A 17,204-nucleotide genomic window follows, 5' to 3' on the forward strand; every position below is an offset into this window, starting at 1 on the left:
TTTAGTTCACGTAAATTTAACATCCTCGGCACCAACACCAAAGTTATGAACATGGAGGAGTCCAACAATGGAAGTCTGTCTGCAGAGTTCAAACATTTGGTGAGTTATAGACGATATATATGCATACTATAATTTCACTGTCTTAACAAAGCAAGCTTGGTCATATGTAGAACAAAATTGGATATTTAACCATTTTAAAAACATAAATTTACTTCTTTTTTGGTGTTTGGTTTAGAGTTTTTATATATATATATATACATACATATATATATATATATACACACACACACACACACACACACACACACATATATATATATATATATATATATATATATATATATATATAAAATTATTATTATATAGTTATATATTCAAATAGCCAGTAGAGGAAGTGTTATCTATCTATTAAAACGATAAAATTAGCGTAGGCGTCTGATTTGTCAATGCTTCCTGGAGTAGGTGGGGATAGGAACAGTAGGCTGAGCTATGAACAACAAAGCATTTTCAGCTCCCATTGTGACACTATTAGAGAAAAAGCCCTAAATCATACATGAATGAAACAGATAAGGTAATTCAGTTTATGTTTTGATTAAAGAACAGCTTTATGATGTAAAGGCTAACAATGTCAGATTTGCGCAAGCACAGCCAATCACAGGACTGCTTTTAGCGCTTACTTCCTGGTTGACAAGAAGCTATTGATAAAGTGCTGCTTTTATAATGTTCTATCAAAGGAACCAAATAGTAGTAGTATAGGTTGTTAGCCTTTAGTACTTTACTAGTATTGGGTGGTAGTGGCGCAGTTGGAGTGTTTGCCCACTGATCCGAAGGTTGGCGGTTTGAGTCTTGTCTGTGTAAACTGGTGTATGTGTGAGTGGGTGAGTGGTTCCTTAATATAAAGTTCTTTGAGTGACTTGAAGGTGGAATATGTAATATAAAAATCTGACCATTTACCATTAGTTGAACTTTTTTTTTTTTCCAGAAGTATTTATATGGCAGCCAACAGAAAGGAGAAATTAGTGAGTGAGTGAGTTAGCTGAAGATTTGATATATTTTGGTATTTACACGTAAAAAGGTAGATTGAACTCATAATTCACATCTTTAAATAAATACATTGTTTGCTAGTACTTTTTTCTGCATAAAGTTGTTTTAGCATGAACTCCCCTTGCAGGTGTAGTCTTGGGAGTGCAGTTTGGGCCAGATACATAGAGATGCGTAACCTACACCCCCTTTTTAGTCATCACCGTGAATGTCTTTAGTTCTACAGCTCTTGAAAGTTACTAATTTCCAAAAAAAGTGAGGCCCTGCTGCTTTAAGAAAAACTGAAAGTCCAAACCACATATATATACATAAATGAAAGTGAGTTTTTGCAATCGAAATTGTCGGTTGGAGTGTCCTGTTGCACTGACTTCCTGTTTTTCCACAGACCCTAAGAGAGCAGAGGTGTGGTAACGGCGGTCGCACCAACAGTGATGTAAGTCTTAAGATTTCAACATGATGTCATTGTTTCAAAGTCTAGTCAAAACAAAAAACTTTATTTATAACATGTTTGTTTATATGTTACAGGCCTCTTTAATCGTCACAGAAGAGCTGCATCTCATCACTTTTGAAACCGAAGTCTATCACCAGGGTCTGAAGATTGACCTAGAGGTGAGAATGACATTGTAATGAAAATGGTACATTAGTGGCCCCATGGCTTAAAGGGATCATATTGCACTGTTTTCTAGTCTATATTAGTAATGTTATAATGTTGTTTCCTCATCACAAACAGACCTGGAGTTCTGTTTTGTTTCATTCACACATGTTTAACACACAAACCCTGCACATTTAGGCTGAGTTCTTTGCTCAAACTGAAAACACTCTGTTCCACTTTGTGATGTCATGTGGTGATACAGGAAGTGTGCCACTGTGTTTTGAAACTCCATACACCTTCACTAGAATCATTTAGATAATTTCATCTCTGAAAATGCCAATCTCTACAGAACAAGCGATAATAAGTAGTTGTTAACTGCAAAACTACCACTTCATGACATCACAAGGTGGAACAGAGAATTTTGAGCTTTGGAGATGTAGACAGACTAATAAAGTGTTACTCAAACATGTGTGAATGAAACAAAACACAACTCCAGGTCTGTTTTCATGAGGTAACAACATTATAACATGACTAAAAGCTCACAATAGTCAGTTTTGTGAAATGTAAGACCTTTAAGTAAGACATTTAAGAAGACATATTGTACTAATATAAAATATCACTTTGGTAGATCATGATTTTAAGTGTAAACCACGATATTGATCTAAAACAAATTAAGAATAAAAACAGGTCCTTTGACTTCCTGTTAGAAACTGAATCTTATCAAAGAATCAAAAGTACAAAGCTGTGTTGGGGCTAGGGGGAGTTCAGAGCACTCAAGCTTCAATGCAAAACTATATACAAGAAGAACAATAAAACTAATCTGTTCTTTCTTTTATTGTTTTATTTTTTTTTTGGGGGGGGGGGTTCTCTCTTTATTGCAGACCCACTCACTACCAGTTGTTGTCATCTCCAACATCTGCCAAATGCCAAATGCCTGGGCGTCCATTCTGTGGTACAACATGCTCACCAACCACCCAAAGGTAAGAGAGCGCCCCCTTTTGTAGAGTGCACATAAACTTTCATTTAAGAAGTGGTATTATGCAAAATCGTTTTATTTTATTTTTTTTTAGCTTTCTACCATGTTATAACTCTGTTCTCTTATCCAAAACATGACTGAAGAGGTTTTAGATGTCACCCATGTAGGTTTAAATAATTTAACGATCTCTGCTAGGGCCTATTCAAACCCTCCTTGTGGTTCACTAAGATTGAGCCCACACGCTTACACCACCCATGCTCCCACGCAGCAATTCTCCATCTCTTTAAGCTTTCATAATGTGAACTCGTTTAACCTTTCTAGAATGTGAACTTCTTCACCAAACCTCCGGTCGGGACATGGGACCAAGTGGCTGAAGTCCTGAGCTGGCAGTTCTCCTCCACCACCAAAAGGGGGCTCACTATTGAACAGCTCACTACACTGGCAGAGAAATTGTTGGGTAAGAAAACTCGCAAACATAAACAAAAACAAAACATAAACAAATCAGGCATGACACTACCTGCATATAATTGGCCTCTCACCTGTTGTTGGGTCAGTATGGTTCCTTCCTTGGACCACGTTTATTCTAAAGCAGACTTATTCTGCAAAATTGACTTTTCAGAGCTTTTTAACAATGCTACCATTGTTTTCCCTCACAATCTACTCACCCAAAATTGTTTCTGGAGTGATTCGTGCATGTTTCAGCAGTTTTTTATTGCTCAAGACACCATATTGCCGATCCCCATTTTCACCGGCATACGCCCACTGCTTTTAACTTACTTCCAATTTTATTTTCTTAACCTGTGATACCTGCAGGATTTGACAGCGTTGTGTGGTCATTTTGGTCTGCAGCTACCTATCAGCGGTGATGACTCTTTGTTGTAATGATTTTTACAGCGACATCAGCTCCTACTGGGTGCCACAGTTTTCTAATGCGGGACTCAGATTCTAGAGGAATATTGCAAAAATGTGCAAATTATAACATGATGATCCACAGGTGTCATAGATTATAACTACAGAGCAGACAGAAGCACAACAAATCTTCTTTAAAATTATACTGTGCAAATCAATAGACCTCCACCTGAAAAGTTATTTTGTGCACCTTTAATATAGACTTAGTAATACGGCAGTATATAATGGTGTTGTCACAGTAATAAAATATATATGCATGATCTGAATCTAAAACTACTCAGGAACAGTCCTATTCTTTCCTTAGTAGACACTTGACACTTGTTCTATTGAGTGTCTAGTGTTGATACTACCTTTAGTGTTGATCAGTATCTATCAATACTGTAGTGTTCTGGTGCAAGGAAACATGCCAAATTTCTTCTCGCTGTTTATTTTCTGAACACAAAGGCTACTGTAGACAGTAACTAACACGAAAACAAGAGCAAAACAAAAGCAGTGTCAACTCACTAGAGCCAAAACAGACCAGAAACAAACGAATAGAAACTTCAACTTGTCGGCATAGCAACCAAGTGAGGCATACAAAAGCATTACATTAACCACACATAAACATTTGGTGTCACCTCTGAACTAAACACAAAATATAGGATCATTACAATGCATTTGCAATTTGACAACCCTAATCCATACATTGAAACAGCAATATTTCATCACCTTCCTTGTTATAATGTCAAATTGTGATTCAGTTCACTTCAATTCAATGTATTTTTCACAGTGGTCAACATTATACAGGGCCATGCATTCACACACATGTAACATATACACAAGCACATTTACACACTCAAGCTTCATACGTACTACATACACAAGTCTACACTGTACACACACATTTTCTATTTACATATGTATACCAATATGTAAGTGACACTGAAAGACATGCACTCCTTAAGAGGATACTGTATGCGTTGAGTCCATCACCATAGTGCAAGCCCATACTTCTTGTTTTTACTTTACTTTACTAATGATAATTAATGATATTTTTTTAAGAGAAAGTAAAAACAGACAAGGAAAAGATTCATATATAAAAATTATATATATGTGTGTATATTTGGTTGCAACAGATATACACTCACACACACACACACACACACACATATATATATATATATATATATATATATATATATATATATATATGTATATGTATATATATGTGTGTATGTGTATATATATATATATATATATATATATATATATATATATATATATATATATACACACACATATAAAATGGCCAAATATGGGTAATGAGGCAGAGAGAGAATGAGAGTTAGTTTGTGGACCACACTATACATTATACAAGAATTGTCATATATTACTTTCAGGAAGCTTTAGCAGACCATATCTGTGCAAGAGAGGATGCAGTTAAAGCTCTATTCTTACTTTATCTTATGTAATCTTTATTTAGGACCTTGTGTGAACTACTCTGGATGTCAGATCACATGGGCCAAGTTCTGTAAGGTACTGTGTCTTTCTGATTCATTTGAGACAATATTTTGGGGGCTTTTGTTTGGTTTTATATTGTTGTTTTTGTCTTATTTTGCAGGAAAACATGGCAGGGAAGGGCTTTTCTTTCTGGGTGTGGTTGGATAATATCATTGACCTGGTTAAGAAGTATATCCTCGCATTGTGGAACGAAGGGTGAGGTCGCGGGCTTTGTTCGTGGTCATGTGATATCTTGGAGATTCCCAGAAGCAATGCTATAACTATCCTTTATGTATTTTGTTTAGTTATATCATGGGTTTTATCAGTAAGGAGCGGGAAAGAGCGATCCTGAGCCCAAAACCTCCCGGGACATTTTTGTTGAGGTTCAGTGAGAGCAGCAAAGAGGGCGGCATCACTTTCACATGGGTGGAGAAGGACATCAGCGGTGAGTCAACCTGTCGAAAGGAAATGACCAAAAAAAAGTGTTCAATTTGATTTGATTTTTTGATATATTAAAATGTATTTCAAGATTAAGGTCGTGAATATAAAAATACAGACACAAAAACTAGCCACATTTCTTCCTCCAAAGTCAGAACTCCAAACCACATGCTTTTACAGACACAGGACTGGCTGTAGACCTATGGTGGCGTATGGTTAAATATTATTCAAATGTGTTATTTATCATTTAAAGTTAATTCTGAGCAGTTCTGAAAAAATACAAGTTTAATAATATGAGATGTTTTAGGCAAACATCAACCAGTAAATTGTCTTATTACTCCAATTTATAGACCAAAATGAGACATCGACTGAACCAATATCTTGGAACCGACATCTGATCCATAAAAATGTTCAGTATCAGCTCCAGTATTGTATCGGTGTATCACTAGGATGCATCGTATCTGTAACCTCTTGATAACAAATAGTTTGAGAGGAGACTTAAAGAAGCAATTTTTAAGGAAAAGATAATCCTTCCTTGAACAGGAATGGGGGCCTTAGACATCCTCTATCCCCTGTCTATAACTCTATCCTCAGACCCGAAGCAAAACAGAATCTAGCCAGGTTGCTAATAGGTGTGAAATTACTCATTAGGGGCTTGAATGACTATGCTAAGTAGGACTCAGGCACAGGGTAGCACTATAGACCTAGCCTACAAACAGAAACTGTAAACAATAGATGTTTTAGTTGCAGTCAGACAGATATAAGGCAGTGTCCACCCGTAATCTGACCAGAACTGAGTAAGCAGCGAAACATCTTCACTCCTACAACGTTTTGTCCAGTTGACAGATTTTATTTTTTATTTTTTTGCTGTGCATCAGACCTGGACGCCTGAGGGATTACACAGATAACCTTTTAATATTACCCAGCCTTAGTCACTCACATACCTCCTGACAGCTTCCCCCGCTGGCATTGAAGAATAGGCTTAATGCAAGAACAAGTACCCCTGTGGGGACAATAAAATCCATCTTAACCTAATACATAACTTGATTTGTTTCCAGGTAAGACACAGATCCAGTCGGTGGAGCCTTACACCAAACAGCAGCTCAACAACATGTCGTTCGCTGACATCATCATGGGCTACAAGATCATGGACGCCACCAACATCCTGGTCTCACCGCTGGTCTACCTGTACCCAGACATCCCCAAGGAGGAGGCTTTCGGCAAATACTGCAGACCAGAGGCTTTACCGGAGCCAGGGGACGGAGGGGGAGACTCCACCAGCAGTAAGTCAATAACTGCATTTGCATCACCTTATAATGTGTATTTTCAAGTATTGTGTAAGTGACACGAGGTGAAAATACCAAATACTGCAATTAGAATGTTTATTATGGATAAAAAGTCATACGCTTGCTTCAGATGGATTTTTATGTTAGTGTTGTCACGATACTAAAAGTTCAACTCAATTTCGATATTAAAGAAGAGACTCGGTACACAATAATCGTAGTACTTTCTTTTATATTCCCATGTGCACACAACATTCAAACCTGATTATTTATTTATATTATTCTTGCTCTATCCCACTGCATTTTTAAAGGGCCCATATCGCATATATACCTGGAGTTGTGTTGTGTTTCATTCACTCATGTTTAACACAAACAAACACACAAGGTAGAACAGAGCATTTTGGAGATGTAGACAGACTAATAATAAAGTGTTACTCAAACATGTGTGAATGAAACAAAATACAACTCCAGGCTTGTTCTTGAAGAGGTAACAACATTATAACATGATTTAAAGTTCAGAAGAATCCACTTTGCGTCATAAAGACATTAATAAGTAAATGTGTATGGCCCCATTTCGGTCAACTGATACTCACCAGTACGTTTTTGATATTGATAATTGTAATACACTTCTAAATCATTAATCATCTTGGCCCTGGGTCACAACTTAAAAGACCTGGTTTAAAATCGATTTATTAATCATTGAGTCATTCTAAGATGCTTTGTCGAGGCTTTGTTTAGTCCTGTTTCAGTCTTGCTATGTTGTTGTTCAGTTTATTAAGTGTTTTATAATTTTTTTTTTGCAGTAACCCAGCCATATTTGAAGACCAAGTTCATCTGCGTTACCCCGTGAGTATCTTATTATTAGTCAAATCAAAAGTGTGTCATGTTCGACTTAAAAGATTACACAATTCTTTACTACAAAATCAGTTATGACACTGAAATCCAACCACTCAGCAGAAGAGGTTCCTTTTTACACATAGGAAGTACAATGCAGAATAAATTTTGCTTTTGCTTGCTCATGCTGTCTTCTTGAGAACTTAAATAAAAGTTTAAAAATGAATATGGCTAGAAAATAATAGAGTACGCTTCAATCATAGACTGTATAAAAAAAGTGGACTTAGTGGCTGTGACGTCACCCAGTTATAACGGCCAATTTGGAGCCGAGTTCCACATTTGGAATTCTGAGAGGATTATAGTAACCAAAGAGCCAATCCGGAACCATACTGTTGCCCCTTCCCGTCGGCGAAAGAAGTGCCTGATTTGTCTGTTATTAATGTTCTTATCTTGATTTACAGACACAATAACTAAATAAAAATCCCAGGATCACATAGAGCGAGTGAATGTGAACATTTTAAGACCAAAATGTTACAGAGAGAGGGTTTCAATAGAAAGTGAATTGGAGTCAGAGTCACTGGAGCCGGAAGCGCACCCATGTGGCTAGCGGTTAGCTATGTCCATTTATATATACAGTCTATGACTTCAGTGCTAATCAAATAATTGTTTTCTTGCACTTCAAAACATGCAAAGTGCTTAGAGAAGAGAAGACGTAACACATCAGTAATTATGTTTAAATATAAACGGGGGAAATGTTTAAAGTGTGTTTTGGCAAAAAAAAAAGCTTAAACCTGTGAATATAATTTATCAGGATTCCTCGAGTGACGTCTCTTTAGTTTTATCTGGAGCTAAAAATCTTGTATTCATAGACGTTTTGTGACGGTGATGTGATAATGGTGGAATGTTGCCTCTTGTTGTGTCCCTTGGCAAGACAGTTACGGCTGGTTGCAAAATGCAGAAAGGGAGGAAAATTAGGCCAAAGTCGGAGGCTAAAGTGGCACATCAGACAATAATATCATTTCTAGAAACTGGAGTGGGAGGCGTTTCTACTTGAATGGTTCACAAGAGTAGTGCTCGGTGCAAAACTGGGAAAAGTCAATGGGTTCTCAACCTTTGTCAGTCGCAGCTCCATAATAATAACAACTGATATTAACAAAAGTGAATCGTCTTTTGCCACTGGATTTGTTTTTCCGGCGTCAAAATGAGATAAATCTTGAGCAGATGATCGGCTGCGACATTGGTCTTGAGGCTTGTGCGTTTTGCTGAGCGCCATATTGACCTGTCGTTGTAGGTGTCCCTCGGTGTTCATGGACCTACCGGACAGTGATCTGCTTGGGAACGGATTCCCAGGGTAGGCTCAGGGTCCCGGGGGATGAGGAGGGAGAGGAAGGGAATGGGAGGGGCATGCTGGAGGGCTCTGTCTGTCTGTGTGGTGTGCATTAGTTTACGAAAACCATCCTCCCATCTGTGTCCATCAAACCCTCTCTTTTGTCGGCCATTTTTCTCTCCCTTCACTTTTTTTTTTTAGATCTTAGAGGCATTCACTTCCACCCACAAGTTGTATGTCAGGACAGATTTTTACACTTAAGCGTAATTAATAAACTAAAATAATTACATGTTTAAAGGTGCTGGTGGAGGGTCTGCCACCTGCTTGTTTCCATGGAAATTGCTTTTCCTAGAATGTTCCACAGTACAATTACTTATCTACCTTATGTCTATTTAAAGGTCCTATATTACACAAAATCTTTAAGTCATGTTGTAACCTCAAAAACTGACCTGGAGTTGTGTTTTGTTTCATTCACACATGTTTGAGTAACTAGTAACAAGTAAAATGCCTGCCCTGATGGAATTACCCGCTTGTCTCCATGGAGATGAGCTTAATGTCACACCATGGAACATTCTAGACAAAGGAGCTGAGACATGGAGACAACCAGGTGGCTTAAACCAGAAAAGTCCAACAAAAACACCATACACCTTCACAAGAATCATTTGGATAATTTCAAGCCTGGAATCATTGATCTCCTGCTGGACAAAAGCTAAAAGACTACCACTTCATGACATCACAAGGTGGATCACAGTATTTTGAGCTTTGGAGAGGTAGACAGACTAATAATAAACAGTTAAAAGAGTCAATTCCTGTTGATCATAAACCAGAAAAGTATTTAGTGCACTTTTTTTCCCTCTTTTTTTATTAAATACATGGATTAACCCCTCCACGTAATATCCGGAGAGCATGAACAAAATAAACAAAAATAAACACAAAAACAAAATCACAACAGCTGTAAAATCCCCATATTTAACTAATTTAACAAAACTGTTCCGGCACCCTTACATGTTTTTTCTCACAATAAAATGAACAGATCAGCATTGGCCTATTGTCCCATTCACTCCTGTATTAACCTGTATGGACTGCCGTGTAGCTGTCATTAACAACACTTAAATACACTGGTGGTTGCTGCTTGTTCTGTGTAGAAATCAGGCATCGCATGTTTTCACTTTCACACATTGGGCTCTGTATAATGCGTTTATCCCATTAAGATAAATGCCCAGTTGAATCTTTCACTTTACACTCTGTCAAATACATAGTGATCCATGTCTGTCTATTAGGTGTATAGAATGTAGACTATTTATTGTGTGTTTTGGATTGTAAATATTTAAATTTCTCCATGTTTTTGTGTTTTTTTGCAGCACAAATTCAGGGAACACCAGCGACCTGTTCCCCATGTCTCCTCGTACTCTCGATTCTCTCATGCACAACGAGGCAGAGGCCAGTCAGGGACATCTTGGTGAGTTCCCCTGTCTGTTTACTTTAAAAATGTTTATATATATTTCTGTGTAGAGTAACTTTAAAGGGCCCATTTTACGCTGTTTTCTGATCTATGCTATAATGTTTCCTCATCACAAACAGACCTGGAGTTGTGTTTTGTTTCATTCACACACATTTAACACAGAAACCCTGCTGATTTAGGCTGAAAAAAAAACACTCTGCTCCACCTTGTGATGTCATGTGGTACTACAGGAAGTGCTCCATTGTGTTTTTAAACTCCATACACCTTAGAGATCGACCGAGGTGCTTTTTTTTCCCCCAATAGAATTGTTTAGAATCCAGAGGAATCAAAGGCTGATAACCTCTGCCGTTATTTTGGGCTAAAACTTAGAGCCGATTTGCGTGATTTTTCTCAAATTATCAAATTTAAATGTAGTATGAGCTCATCTACTATCTTTTTTTTTAACTAAAGATTTTTTTTTTTGCCATACTCTTATTGGACTCAAGTGTTCAAAGCTTTATGCATATATTTTTATGCATGTTTAGGGTGCTGATTGGGCCAAACATAATATCGGCCCCTGCTGACATGCTCAAAAGGGCAAATATCGGTGTGTTATATCAGTTTATGTCTAATACACCTTTACTAGTATTATATTGATAATTTCAGCCCTGGAATTGCGACTCTCTTACAAGGCAGAACAGATCATTTTGAGCTTTGGAGATGTTACAGACTAATAATAAAGTGTTACTCAAACATGTGTGAATGAAACAAAACACAACTCCATGTATGTTTTTGAGGAGGTAACAGCATTATAATAAGGCTTAAAGCTACAAGAGTCAATTCTGTATAATGTAGGACCTTTACATAAAATAGACTTATTTATGTACAAAGAGTCAAATTACCCCCATTAGTGCTCCGTCTGCTACATCTCAAGAGGTGTTAGTTTAGTTCATTGCCCTTAAGTGCATTGGACAGAATAATATATGGTGTTATCGTTCAGCTTGTCATCTCCATGGCGACATTGGTTTGTTCTACAGCGTGGAGCCGAGCGGTGCTGTTTTTTTTTAACTGTTCTGGTAAACATCAGCCTCTGGGACCTGTGCTTGTCCATGTGAGCACTGATGGGTTTAATGTGTACGTTTAACCCTGCATCAGAGCTAAACCTGTAGCACGCTCCTCCTGCGGGTTGTGTTAAAACACACTGTGATTCCTCTATTTTTATTATAAATTGTATGAGTTCATGTGTTACCTTTGAAAACCCCGGTTAAAATATTGATTTCTATAAAGGACTGCAGATGGAAACAAGCTGTTTAGCTTTAATCCAGTGTGGAACATCTGTATGTTATGAGCTTAATGCGTCTTTCAAATAAAGACTTATACATACAGGGTGTCCGTAATGTCTCTTTACAATAAAAAATGTATTACAAAGGCAGTTGATGAGCTATCTTAATCAGACTTGTTCTCTTGTACTCAGTTCCAAAGTTTTCCCCTCATTTAATCCACCTCTATATGAGCACTATTACTCACACGAAGCACATCAAGACAGGACTGGATTTCTCTCCATGTTCACTGTAGCAGAGCCTCATCATTGGATTCAATCACATCTGTATCTTTTGTTTTAGTTCAGTAATGTCTCGTATCTTTGTTCCAAACACGACATCTTTAACACAGCCCCAAAGAACCATGACACACACTGTGGTTCATTCAAAAAAGACGCCTCTTTAATCAACAGGAATGAAACACAAAACAGCTTAAAAACTCATTATATTGTCATTACATTACATCATTTATAACCACTGAGTACATTAGAACAAATCTAATTCATATGTCTTATCAGTTGCCTTTGTAATTACATTTTAAAATTGTAAACAGACTTTATGGACACTCTGTCCACACTCTCCTTTCCAGGTTTCTCCACACTAAACTAAAACCATCCTTGTTTTGTGTTTCCCCACAGAGTCGCTGACTTTAGACATGGACGTAGCGTCACCGATCTGAAGTTACACCGCTCCCCTGTTTTAAAGTATTGTTTATTTTTGTGGGTGTAAGATTATCATTATAACCCATTATTTCACCCCCTGTACATAGTTTTTGCTTTGATTGTACAAAATTGTCCGATTTCACTTATTATTTTAATGGATTTAATTATGTTTTTTCAAGGCATTGCCACTTTTTGATGGTTTAATTCAATGGTGTACAATTTTACTTTTACTTCTCTAGTGCTGCAACACACACAGCCCTTAACACAGCTACTACTGTGGATAGAAACATATTTTTATTAAATCAGGTATTTTATGCAATATTGAGACATGAATGGATTTCTTCACATAAGATTGTCGTAGTAATCATTAAATGTGGTATAAGCTACTTATAATGCCTCTTGGGAAATTAACAATTTTTGTATGTTTAGTCCAATTATCTCTAAAGGCGAAGGGTGCTAGAAAGACGAGAAACCATTTAAAATACAGTAATGCGCAAAAGTTCAATTCAGTTTTGTTAGATTATGTTTCGGTCTGGACTAATGTTGAGTTATTTGCGTGACAGGATCAATGCCTTCACAGAGGTCTCTCAAGTGCTTTTGATCTTGTTTCTAAAATTATAACCTTAAAGGGGGGATATTATCCAAAAATTATCCGATTTATTTTTGCTCTCCACCATGTTATAACAGTGTCCCCTCATCAAAAACGACTAAAAAGGTTTGAGATGTCATCCAAACATGTTTAAGTAATTTAGCAATCTCTCTCAGGACCTATTTAAACCCTCCTTACGGTTAGCTGTAACATTCTGTCCAAGGCTCCGCCCACAAGCCTACGTCACCCATACTCTCACATGACAGTTTTCTAAATATACAAAAACATGATACAAAACTGTACACAACAACTTCACAAAACTGATGTGATGTGCAGTAGTTTCATTAGCAGCATGCAGGGCGAGTGACTTAGCACAGGGAGCAAAGGGAGAGGAGACATAAACAAAAGTGAAACATGTTAATAATCGTTGTTTTGGGCAAATATAGCATTTTCAAAACAATAAAATGAAACGTGGTGGTCTAAATATGTTCTGCGTTACAGTTAATACCCCGTAGACGTAAAATACCCCTCTTTAATTTGCTCTCAAAAACCTGTTAGTTTTGCACAAACCTGTACATTTTAACAGCATTTTAGTGGTTGTTCTAAATATTGCACTGTAGTAATCCTTTTGTGTGCATGAGTGGTGCAGTGAATTGAGATTTTACCCACAAACCAGACGGTAGCTAGTTCAAACCTTGCCCACATGTTTGTTGTGTTCTTGGGCAATGCACTTCACACACTCTCGCCAAAATAAGTGATGCTGGTTGCCACAGGGAGGGCATCTGGCGTAGAAACACCTGCCACATCACCTTGCGGTCATCTTGGCAACCCAAACTATATAAAAAATCATGTTGAAAGAGCAAATATTACGCTATTTTCTGATCTTTGTTCTAATGTTGTTTCCTCGTCACAAACAGACCTGGAGTTGTGTTTTGTTTGTTTTTGATGATGTAACGACATTATAACGTTGCTTAAAGCTCACATGAGTCCATTTTGTGTAATATAGGACCTTTAGTTGAAACGTGTATATTGCACTAGCTTCACTGTTGCCCTGTTCTCGCCTTCACTCAGTAACTTCTTGTATTGTTATTTTTGTACTGTATGAGTTGGTATAAAATATATTGTGAAATGTGTAATACTAGCCTAACATGTTTATCCCTGTATCTATGTTTCCCTCAATGAAACCATGTGAAATACTGTAAGTTTGTTGACAGAGGGTAATAAAAATGGTAGCACTATTCTGGAGTACTTTTACTGACTGAATAATATGCAAACATTGTCTATACTAGGTCTTATATCATGGGTCCAGCAGAAGATTGAGACACGCTATTGTAAAAATATCGATAATTCTATTTTTCACATGATTCTTTTGAGTTTTAGTTTTATTTTAGTCAGTGCAATGTCTGGGAAACTGAGTCAACAAAGTAAAATACATACAAATATCTATATGTAGGTCCATTTGATAGTGTTACAAGCCATTTTGTCCAGGGGCGGTTACGAAAAGATGTAAAAACCGTGCGTAGAACAAAAACGGAAACGAGGAGAGGTGGTCAAAACGCAAAATCTTTATGTTTACAAAGATAACAATCAAAAATGTGTACAAATTAAACAACTGGGTAATACAAAAATAAACTACAAATAGCTAAAAAGTTGCTGCAGTTCCAGGTTTTTATCCCTCATCTGATTCCCGGTGGACCAGGTGCCCTTTGAGTGTCTTGAAAATGAAAAAGCGCTATATAAAAATGTGACTTTCAGTAAAACACAACTATATCTAAGATTTGACACAAAATCGTGCCTCGATCTAGTGTTTTTTTGCTGATGTTTATACTTTCACTTCCTGGTTTTACACGGGCAGCAGACATGCCAGATAGTAATTCTGTGACCGTTACCTAGCAACCATAAAATCAACAAGGGCCCAAACTTGATTCAATTGCAGAACAGTTATGATAAAACTAATACAAATCGATTACAACACTTCTGTTTTGTTAAATCGATGTTTAATCTGCCTGGAGCGCTCTGAGTTTTAATAAAAGATCTGTGCTTCTACAAATTAAAAGTATTCAGGCGTCAGGAGGATACATGACCTACTGTTTGGGACAAGGGAAAGTTCAAGTCATTTGGAGAAATACAAGCCACATATAATATTCCTGTTAGAGATTTTTATAAATACTTTCATCTTAGGCATTTCGTAAAATCAAGATGGACGCTAATCTCCTTGAATAAACTTCTGGATTGTCAAAAACGTGGGCATTTTATCTCAAGATTTTATTCTGAGCTTCAAATGCTGAAGTACAGGCTTAAATGTTTACGATTAAAACAACAACTGACGATGAGGAAATTCAATGTTTACATCAGCAAGTTCACTCCAGGAATTTCTCTAAATTGTCCCAAATGTAAATTATTCTCAGGGACCAGAGTTCACTGTTTACTGGATTGTTAGATTATACAGTGTGCAGAGAGGTGTGTAATGGGGCGGACCTTGTCTCCTGGTCCGTTGCTTTGTCTTCTGGGGTTTATACCTGTAGATCTGAACGCTCACAAAGTTGTCCAACGATTCCTCCCGATGCTGGTTAGAAAAACTATAATGTCAAAATGAGTTCAGAGATGGTGACGTTAGAACGGTTAAGATATTGTCTCAGTGGTAAATCCAAACCAAAATGCTCTGACCTGCCAGAAAGTGAAAAGGGTAGTGGTGTAATACTGCCAGTAAGTGTTGGCTGTTGTTTCCATTTTGTCAGAACGGCTGCGTCTGATATGATTCATAGTATCATTATGGCATTAATTTGCTGATGTAACTTTTTTTTTGTGGTTGTTTTTAGTTTTATTTGTTTAAAGCAAAAAAAGGTATCTTTACATGCGAATAAAGAACACCAAGTGATTCTTCTGTTCTGATTCAGACAGATCTTTATGAACAGATGTTCAGCCTAAACGTCTTCATACGGTCATTTTATCTCCAATCCCCTACTGAAAAAACACTCGGCTCAAAATTCACTCAATCTGATAATAGTCTTATTGTCACAGTTTTACTTAGGACCCAAAAGCGACACACAACGGGTCTGTAGTTCAACTGTTTGTCCAAGTCCGTATTGTCCAAACTAGTCTCAGGTGAATGTGGTAAATATCAGGCTGGTGCAGGTGCAGTGGGTACAGGAAGTATTCCCCCTTAAATGTTTCACTCTTTGTTATGTTGCAGCCATTGCCTGAAGAGCTCAGAGACAGAATTGTGGCAAGGCACAGATCTGGCCAAGGTTAAAAAAAAAAAAATTCTGCTGCACTTAAGGTTCCTAAGAGCACAGTGGCCTCCATAATCCTTAAATGGAAGACGTTTGGGACGACCAGAACTCTTCTTAGAGATGGCTGTCCGACCAAACTGTGGGAGAAGAGCCTTGTTGAGACAGGTAAAGAAGAACCCAAAGATCACTGTGGCTGAGCTCCAGAGATGCAGTCAGGAGATGGGAGAAAGTTCTATAAAGTCAACCATCACTGCAGCCCTCTACCAGTCGAGGCTTTATGGCAGAGTGGCCTGATGGAAGCCTCTCCTCAGCTCAAGACACATGAAAGCCCGCATGGAGTTTGATTAAAAAAAAAAAAACATCTGAAGGATGGTGAGCAATAAGATTCTCTGGTCTAATGTGACAAAGATAGAACTTTTTGGCCTTAGTTCTAAGCGGTATGTGTGGAGGAAACCAGGCAAAAGTTAAAATAACAAAGGAGGACAGGCAGGCAACTTCCAAAAAATAACAGCAGAAGCACTTGGACACAGAACAAAGCAACTGCAGTACAAAAAATGCTGAAAAAAGTGAACTTGTCTTGTGGAGCCAAACTCATCTACAAACTGGAGAAATATCAACAATGAACCAGGCTGGATCCAGATGAGCCAACTGTTAATCAAGTGAGCCGACGCCCAGGTGAGAGAAGAAACAGACAAGACAGAAGGCAAGAAGAACAGCAGAAGGCAGAATCCTGTGGCTAAAACTGCAAAATATTTCATTCTTTATTGCATAATGATTTTTATTTTATTAGAATTAAATTTCCTGGTTAAATAAAGTTCCATGCCGTGCATTGTGGGTATTTTGCAGCACTCTGAGGTGACCAAGGATCTGGGTAAAGGAGCTAAACGGTGGAGTGCGGCGGGCATGTGGGAACTGGAACATCGTTTGGCAGAGGTCTGATGACGAGGGTTTCAAAGAAGTGGCTCAGAAGACAACGCCCATCGTCTCTGGGTTTACTTCCTGTATTTTTGTGCCTTTCCTCTTATCTTTTTCTTTTTTTTTCTTTTGTCTGGGCTGGTCTAGAGTCTGGGACCAGCTACAG

The 17,204-nt window shown here is 37.6% G+C and overlaps 1 protein-coding gene across 2 annotated transcripts in view; it reads left to right on the plus strand.

Moving 5' to 3' along the window:
• stat3 (signal transducer and activator of transcription 3 (acute-phase response factor)) overlaps nucleotides 1-14,128 on the plus strand; it is a 34,168-nt gene extending 20,040 nt beyond the window's left edge. Inside the window, exons 12-24 of one of the 2 annotated variants that reach the window (XM_055223903.1) lie at nucleotides 6-99; nucleotides 1,427-1,474; nucleotides 1,567-1,650; nucleotides 2,515-2,613; nucleotides 2,931-3,066; nucleotides 4,981-5,033; nucleotides 5,119-5,213; nucleotides 5,303-5,442; nucleotides 6,494-6,718; nucleotides 7,522-7,564; nucleotides 8,844-8,903; nucleotides 10,241-10,338; nucleotides 12,278-14,128. In XM_055223903.1, the coding sequence (XP_055079878.1) occupies nucleotides 6-99; nucleotides 1,427-1,474; nucleotides 1,567-1,650; nucleotides 2,515-2,613; nucleotides 2,931-3,066; nucleotides 4,981-5,033; nucleotides 5,119-5,213; nucleotides 5,303-5,442; nucleotides 6,494-6,718; nucleotides 7,522-7,564; nucleotides 8,844-8,903; nucleotides 10,241-10,338; nucleotides 12,278-12,318 (1,216 nt within the window). In that variant the 3' untranslated portion in view covers nucleotides 12,319-14,128. The remainder of the gene's footprint in view (nucleotides 1-5; nucleotides 100-1,426; nucleotides 1,475-1,566; nucleotides 1,651-2,514; nucleotides 2,614-2,930; nucleotides 3,067-4,980; nucleotides 5,034-5,118; nucleotides 5,214-5,302; nucleotides 5,443-6,493; nucleotides 6,719-7,521; nucleotides 7,565-8,843; nucleotides 8,904-10,240; nucleotides 10,339-12,277) is intronic. The other variant, XM_055223904.1, reaches the window with a different exon arrangement.
• Nucleotides 14,129-17,204: the final 3,076 nt, after the last annotated feature.

This window comes from Periophthalmus magnuspinnatus, chromosome 8 (genome assembly GCF_009829125.3).
Source record: "Periophthalmus magnuspinnatus isolate fPerMag1 chromosome 8, fPerMag1.2.pri, whole genome shotgun sequence".
NCBI lineage: Eukaryota > Metazoa > Chordata > Actinopteri > Gobiiformes > Gobiidae > Periophthalmus > Periophthalmus magnuspinnatus.